At 36.4% G+C, this 8003-nt stretch overlaps 1 protein-coding gene across 1 annotated transcript; it reads right to left on the bottom strand.

Annotated features, from left to right (window-relative positions):
• Positions 1–1310: 1310 nt before the first annotated feature.
• On the bottom strand, positions 1311–3384 carry socs3a (suppressor of cytokine signaling 3a). The gene is made up of 2 exons (XM_067382801.1): positions 3235–3384; positions 1311–2837 (listed from the first exon to the last, which is right to left on the bottom strand). Exon 2 carries the CDS (start codon positions 2780–2782, stop codon positions 2153–2155), a length of 630 nt encoding a protein of 209 aa, XP_067238902.1. The 5' UTR covers positions 2783–2837; positions 3235–3384; the 3' UTR covers positions 1311–2152.
• Positions 3385–8003: the final 4619 nt, after the last annotated feature.

Below are 8003 nucleotides of genomic sequence, written 5' to 3'. Positions count from 1 at the left end.
CATTCTCAGACGAATCCTCAAACACACTCCCCAGCTGTGAAAGTACAGCACATGCGTTCCAGTCCTGTTCGCCACAACACAGCGTGACTTTACAAACCTGACTGGTTTCCCAGCAGACTTAGTTCAAAAGAGTTCAAAACAGTCACACCTCTTCCCTTTTATCACAGACTCTATACCGAGTAAAGATAGAATCGTTTAAAAAAAAAAAAGAGAGATCAGCTGTTACCACACACACACACACACACACACACACACACACACACACACACACACACTAGTCAAAGGTGTGGATGCTTGACTGAATTTAATGATTAATGGAGTTTTAAATATATAGAGTTCTGCTTAAATGCTTGAAATGAGTTTTCTAGACAAATATAAATGGTTTCTGAGTATTCAAGTTCTTTACAATACAATAATTTTACTTGAATTAATTTGTATTCATTCAGCATTCAAATGTTTAAAAAGATGTACCACATCAAGTTTGTTGAGAAAAATCTTTTGAGATCCATAAGCTAGACTAAAAAATAGATTTATATCCAAGTTTTAGTCACTATATAATTTCCGTTTGTGTTATTTAATAGTGGATGACTTATTATTTGCTATAAAATGTTAAAAATAGTAATAATAAAGGAATGAGTGTTTAAGCTATTAACTATTCAGTGTTTTGTAACCTTTTGGGCTTAAAATATGGATTACATTTTTTATACAAAAAGAAAATAAGGTAACTAGTAGACTTTTAGGTAAGGGCTAGTAAAGTAAGTTGGAGATAGTTACTTATAGTCAGACGTATGTAAAAATTGGCCTATTGAAATGAAGTGTAACGGAAAATAAAATGTTACGTGTTACATGTAGTTACTGTAACATATGTTTCTATCCCTAATCCTAACCCTATAGTAAGTACATGTAGTTACTCAGCACTTAAATGTACAGTGTAACAAACACACCTTAAAATAAAGTGTAACCATAAAATCGTACCATTTAATTGCAATATAACCACTTATCTCTCCTGGCATGTTATAGCTAAGTCATTCACTTTAGTTATCCAAGGTTGTTCTTTTAAATACTGTGTGTAAAACATTGACTGTAATCCCGAGCTTCCTCATATCAGTCAAAGTCTTACTGGAACAGCCTTGTCGGAGAGAGCGAGGGGAGGATCATTCCCGCTCACCAAAGTGAATATCTCTGAATCAACTTTAACCCTTCCAGGAGAGAATCTGAATCATAGGCGCCGGCAGCTCTGATTCATCTGCAATGTGAAGTATTTCAAACACTTTCAGACTGAGGAAAAATGAAAAACCCAAGACATGGAGTTCATTTTTACAAAAATAGTGCTCTTTAATAAATTATTGAAATGTTGTTGTTGTTGTTGTTTTTTTCATATATAAATATAAATACGTTACATCATAACATGGTTGAGATGTCTTTACAAAAGATAACCGATCTGAATTCATCTTCATATATGTAAACATTGTCTTGTATGACAAGGTGAAACATGGGTGATCTTTTAGACACAAGACCACTCACACATGTTAATACATTCAATAACAAACAGCAGTCTCATTTCAACTGCTCCTAACACAAACACTACAAACACACAGAAATTTTGTTCAAGCACTTTCAAGTACAAGCAGAATGTCCATTTTTATGTGTTTTATCTGAGCTGCTTTGACTCTTTTGTTCCCACCCAGAAGTCATTTCTCAACAACAGCATGTCCGCTGTGCCTCAGTGCTTTGCTGTTACTCACTTCTTCCTTTTTCCCTTGAAAGGCACAAATATTTACTTGGAAGAAGGCGGTGGCGGCTGGTTTCGGTTAAATGGCTTGCTGTCTCCCTGCTTGGCGGAACTCGCAGATTCGAGGCAGTGATTGGTGCCCGCAGATACTGGCACTGGTAGGCAAAGGAACAGTACAAATGTGCATTCACTGGCAAGAACGAGGCTTCGTGATCAGTCATGTGAGAATGCATCAGTGATAGTACTCATGACAGTACTCGCCAACTCCATGTACTCATGAACAGTTCAATACATCTTGGCCCATCGAGCTTCCAAGGCCCATGACCTTTGAGGCTCATCGGACTAGCTTCAAGCTCCCTCATCGCCTCCCGTTTCTTCATTCAACATAGCTCAGACCACAGATCAGTGCATCTCTGTTGTTTAAATGGGAGCATCGTACTCTTGTAGGAAGTCTTTGAGCTGTTGTGGCAACTGCTCTTTTTTCCCAGAAACATCTATATGTCCATTCACAGTCTTCCTGCATAGATGCTGCAGGGAGGACATTGTGCAAGGTAGGGGCCTCAACAGCTCCAGGGGGATTTTCTCGCCCCCGGTGTAGATGTAGTAGGCGCTCCGAGAGTTTCCAATAGACAGAGCGCTTCTGGCCGAGGGCATGTAGTGATGGACGAGCTTCAGCACGCAGTCGAAGCGTGGCACCGACTGCATGCTCTTGGAGTCCGTTTGTAGGAAAAACGACTTGTTGTCGCACTGCATTCGCAGGTTCTTGGTGCCCGACTCGGTCTTCACGCTGAGCGTGAAGAAGTGTCGGTTGTCCGAACTGTCTCTGACCAGAAAGGTCCCGCTAGGCTCCGAGTTCAACAGGTGGTTGGCCTCTTTGCCGCTGATGGAGCCCCAGTAGAAGCCGCTCTCCTGGAGCATCCTGATTGCATGTTGCACCATCTGGTACTGAAGCTTGGAGCTGAAAGTTTTGTAACGGTGAGACGGCAGCCGCATGCTTGCGTCGAACAGGCTGCTGCTCATTGCGTTGTCAAACTTGCTGTGGGTTACCATGGCGCTACACACAAACCTTGAGCTGACGGGAATGGTTACGGTGAGCCTCTCAAAGCTGGTAACAAGAGAGAAAGACTTAAGATGAGTACCACAGGAAACACATTCAATAAGACTGCATTTTTAAAAGTGTAGGGGTTTAAAGCCAAAACATTTGATACTGTTCTATTATTGCAGATTGAAGTACATGTAGGAAAGATACCCAACTTATTCAAGTATAAATCTTTTTTGAATTTTCTATAATTATTATTTGTTGGCAAAATTGAACATTGATAGGTTAATTCTTACTCCTTATATTGGCTATACATAAGTATATTGTATATTATGTAACTATTAAGGAGTAAGAATTGTTAAGTTAAGCAAATAAAGGCTTAATAATCATAAAGATGCCTTAAGTATAAAGTCAGAGCACTCTGATTAGTTTAGCAAGAATATATTCTGAAAGCCTCTCTTACCTTTTGAGTCTCTTTTGGTAGATGATAACTTTTTGTGTAATATCCAAAGTGTTAAGTCTCTCTCCTCTGGCTGACTGCGTTAACTCCTGCCTTGTTAAGAGAAGTTAGTGTTTCTTCGCAGCGCCGTACTGAAGTTCTCTGTTATTTGTAGTGGCCTCTCGTCATGTTCTAGTTTAGCTCCGCCTACCAGGGTTCTTCCAGTAAGGGTAGGTTGTCAGTAATACTATTCCTGGTAGAAATGCTCTTCCCCTCCCCCTCTCTGCTCTTCCAGATCTACCGCCTTACTGTAAACGTATTCCCTACCACAACACCTCCCCATTGTTGATGAACAGATACCGTTTCCTAGTAACAGTGCTATAGTACGAGTTTACGCGAGACTTAAGGCACAAATTCGCCATGTGTGCATTCATGATAGTGTTTAGGTGACATAGAGTATACCAAACTTATGGTGTTTAACATATTTGTGGCCAACAACATGATTAAACCGAATAAAATACGAATCGTGAGCTCTGACACAAGATAGATGCGTCAGCCATGATAGTAAGCATATCTATCCACAAGAGGACGCTAATGTTATCGGCTTATATTTGCTATTAGAAGATGCTTTGTAACTAAATATATAATAGTAAAATTAACAACAGCAAGGTTGTAGAAAGCACACTTTTTTATTTATTTTTTTACTAGAAACGTTAATAATTATAATGAAAGTTGTGCAAAACGTGTATTTTAAACGATGCTGGCATACTAAGCAGAGTAAGATTTCCAGGAGACTGGTGTATTCATACATTAAAAAAATAAAGAAGCAGAATAAAACTAAAAGCATTAAATATAGCTACATCTAGATTGAGTAGACTTGTACAGATGTGCACCTTATTAAGCCTATTGTATATATATATATATATATATATATATATATATATATATATATATATATATATATATTCATAAATATTCATTCATAGAAAAAAGTATAAATATTCATGTATTTTTGATACATTAATTGCACATTGTATGTATCTAAAAGGCTATGAAATACAATAAAAAAAATACAATAAAATATATAATGGGTAATTACTTCAATGGCATTAAAAAGAGAGAGAGAATTCAGTTGGCCAGTTTCTGGAGAAAAAAAGAAAAAGAAAAAAACATTGTCTTTTCCATGAATATTTATTTGAACACTTCCCAAACATGCCAATGGCCTATTAAAAGATTAGCATACAAGTATGCATTATCAAAAAAACAAAACAAAAAAAGTCACCTTGGCTAATCCGGTTTCACACAGATAATAGTCAAGAGAAACGGCGTGGAATGGCATGTGAGCGGTGAAGCCCATTTACTGAAAATACTGAATCTCCTCAGGCAGAAACGTCTGCTAAAATTACCATGAAAATATGGGTAGTCTGGCCGAGAAAAGGGAACAGAAAGACACATCGTGGGTCTCATTCGAAACTGGACAAAATAGAGTTGTGTTGTGAGAGTGTATCTGCTGGTCAGTTTTCCATTCATCCACAGAAGGAAAACGGCCCTGGACTTTCCAGACCGTTGTCAAATAGAGAGTTTTGCATAGAAAGGAATTTAAAAAAATGATGTCTCACTTCTTAAAGAGAATACAACAGAAAAACAGTATCAGGATCATCTTCAACCATCAAGAAGTCTTCCTGGTGTCAGTTTTCCTGCTAACCCAGATACACACAAATGATATCAAACTGTCTGTACTGTACATCAACAAATTGTTATACTTGGCTGCATCCTCTATTGACAACAGGAATAGAATTTTAATAATAAGTCAGTGCACTTCCCAGATAGCATTTGCTCAAAGCAAACATGTAATGTTGATAAATGGTATAAGATCCAGGAAGGGTTTTTTATTATATGTAAACAACATAGTTACCTTTAAGAGGAGTGAACATGAGCTGTCACTTATAAAGTTAATCTTGTAAAAGTACTCAGTCTATTGCAGAATAAAGGAGATGTGTGGGTCAGGGAAGATAAGAGTTGAATAAAAGGTTGGACCAGAACTTTTTTTTTTTTTTTTGGGGGGGGCCAGAATGAATAAGAGGATTTTACCGTAATACAATTCACATTAGTGTGAAATGATTTGGTAATTTCTAGGAATTTCGTATGAAGGCAGAATTGTCCTCTCTCTGGAAATCTCTCAGTATTTTCTGTTCTGCTTCCAGCTTTCCTTTTCTGAAATTTCACAAGTAAAGGGTGGTGGTATTACACATGCTGTGCAATCTGAGATTCATTTCTGTATATATATAGTCTTATCAGTCTTATCAAAAATGTATTTTATCAGATCTGCACTCCTATAAACAATAATTCAACAGAATCCTTACTGTAAATCAATGATGCTGCAGTTGCGTCTCATGGGTTTCTCTTCCTTCTGGAATACTTGCAGCTGTACACTCCTCTTCCCATCTTTGAGTACACTGTATTTAGATCACATTTTGGGAAGTTCTCGCCATATTCCAGGACATACAAAGTGCATATATAAACACGAAAAGTCATAAGGAAGTCTTTCCACATATAACACACTTATACGCTCTGGTAAAGCTCAGACACTTTATTCATTTTATGTTTTATGTATTTATAAGTAGCTATTAGCTATTTCCAGTTGTTTGTTGTTTTGATTTAAATGCTTCTTATATGCTTTCCATTTCAAATATGAAAGTTTTTAGTTGGTATATGGGATGGTATACCAATCATACCAACACATAAATTTGATTACTTCCAAATAACAAAAGAAAAAGAACTAGTGCCACTGAACTTATGTATCATTAAAACATTTTTAGTTTTTAAATCATTGAGTTTTAAAGTGATGCCTTTTTCTTAAAGGTACATTATGTAACTTTTGATTGGTTAAAAAAAAAAAATAATAAAAAAAATTCCATGTATTTTGCAGAAGAACATTAGCCACTTTTCCACTGGCTGAACGGTTCTCATTGCATAACCATTCCATTCCGTGTCGGAATTTTATTATTAATTTGTGTCTTTGCTCAAATAGAGCGCTTAGCCAGCTACGAAGAAACTGGTTCCAAGGCAACAGGCAAATGACCAATCCTGAGTGGAAACGTACCATCAACCGTGCCAAAAATAGTTTGTAATCGCGCCGTGCCGTACCAGGCTTCAGTGGAAACACAACTGGAACCGTTCCTTACCATTCTAAGATTCTAAGGCCCAATGGTGGAAAAGCAATTATTGTTTTGGTTGGACTGTATGGATGTATATGACCCTTCACAATAGATAACATTTTAAAATCAACTCTGTTAGAGAACTACATATGGGAATTTATCTGTTCAATAAAATACCTCACTCACCTGTTAAAGAGTTAGATCACCCAAAAATGAAAATTATCCCATGATTTACTCACCCTCAAGCCATCCTAGGTGTATCTTCTTTCAGGTGAACACAATTGGAGTTATATTAAAAAATATCCTTGCTCTTCCAAACTTTATAAACTGTAGTGAAGGGGGCTCAGGATTTTTGAAGCTCTAAAAAAACTCATCCAAACTCCACAAGGCTCGAGGGGGTTAATAAAGGCCTTCTGAAGTGAAGGCCTTTATAAAAATAAAATAAGGCCTTTATAAAAAAAAAAAAAAAAAAAATCCATATTTGAATCTTCATAAACTAATATAACTAGCAGATGGCCTAGGCAAATCAACTTATGCCAAAAGAGTAACTTCTGTCACAACATATGGTGTATTGACAAACACAGAAGCACAGAGGAGAGAGCAAAACAAAACACCGGTCACAAATTAGTAGTCTAAAATGAGAATTTTTAAAGAGAAATGTTTGCGGATTTTGATTTAAGAGAAGAAGAGCTTGAGTTTGTTGCACAGCCTTATCTGTTTGAAGCGCAAGAGGCTTCTAAGCTTACACTACTCCTACATCCTACTTCATACATCATGTCAGAAGTTACTTTTTTGTTGATTTGTCGATTTGCGTAGGCAGTCTGCCAGAAGCCAATTATTAAAGCTAATAAAGTTTTAAATATGGATATTTTTCTTACAAAAACCCATTGCTTTGCGGCCTTTATTAACCAACTGAGTTGTATGGATTACTTTTATGATGGATGGATGCGTTTTTTGAGACTTAAAAATCTTAAGCGCCATTCACTACCATTATAAAGCTTGGAAGAGCCAGTAAAAATATATATATATAAAAAAATATATATATAAAAATATATAAAAAATATATATATAAATATATATATATATATATATATATATATATATATATATATATATATATATATATATATATATATATATATATAATCTCTGATTGTATTCGTCTGAAAGAAGATTCATATTCACATAGGATGGCTTGATGGTGAGTAAATTATGGGATAATTTTTGGGTGAACTATCCCTTTAAGTACTAAAAACACCATCTCCGCTTTTACAACATTTCACATCCATCAGTCCTGGTCATCTGCATAAAACCAAGCCAATGTTGATTCTTGTTTTATTACAAACTCTGTCACATTCTCTTTTTGCCAGCAGACTGTCTTCTGTTCAACATTTGTTTAAAACAGGTGATTCCATGGAGGCTTGAGATTTAACGGCTCCATGTTAACCTTTCTCGCTCGTCGTGACAACTAACCTATGCCACTCCCACACCATACATACATCAACGCAGTCGGAGCAACTTTTCTCTATTATATGATATGACAAGACACACATAGGAGAGTGACGTATGTATGCAATTTCCCACTAAAACCATCCCGACAGGTCTAAAATATAAATGCTTATAATTTACTTACCA

The sequence above is a fragment of the Chanodichthys erythropterus genome, chromosome 3 (genome assembly GCF_024489055.1).
Source record: "Chanodichthys erythropterus isolate Z2021 chromosome 3, ASM2448905v1, whole genome shotgun sequence".
Classification (NCBI taxonomy): domain Eukaryota; kingdom Metazoa; phylum Chordata; class Actinopteri; order Cypriniformes; family Xenocyprididae; genus Chanodichthys; species Chanodichthys erythropterus.
The sequence above is the reverse complement of the archived record's forward strand: the minus strand, read 5'-3'. Positions and strand labels throughout refer to the sequence as shown.

Coding starts and splice junctions, on each gene's coding strand:
- socs3a (XM_067382801.1), bottom strand. CDS start 2,782: ATGGTAACCCACAGCAAGTTTGACAACGCAATGAGCAGCAGCCTGTTC.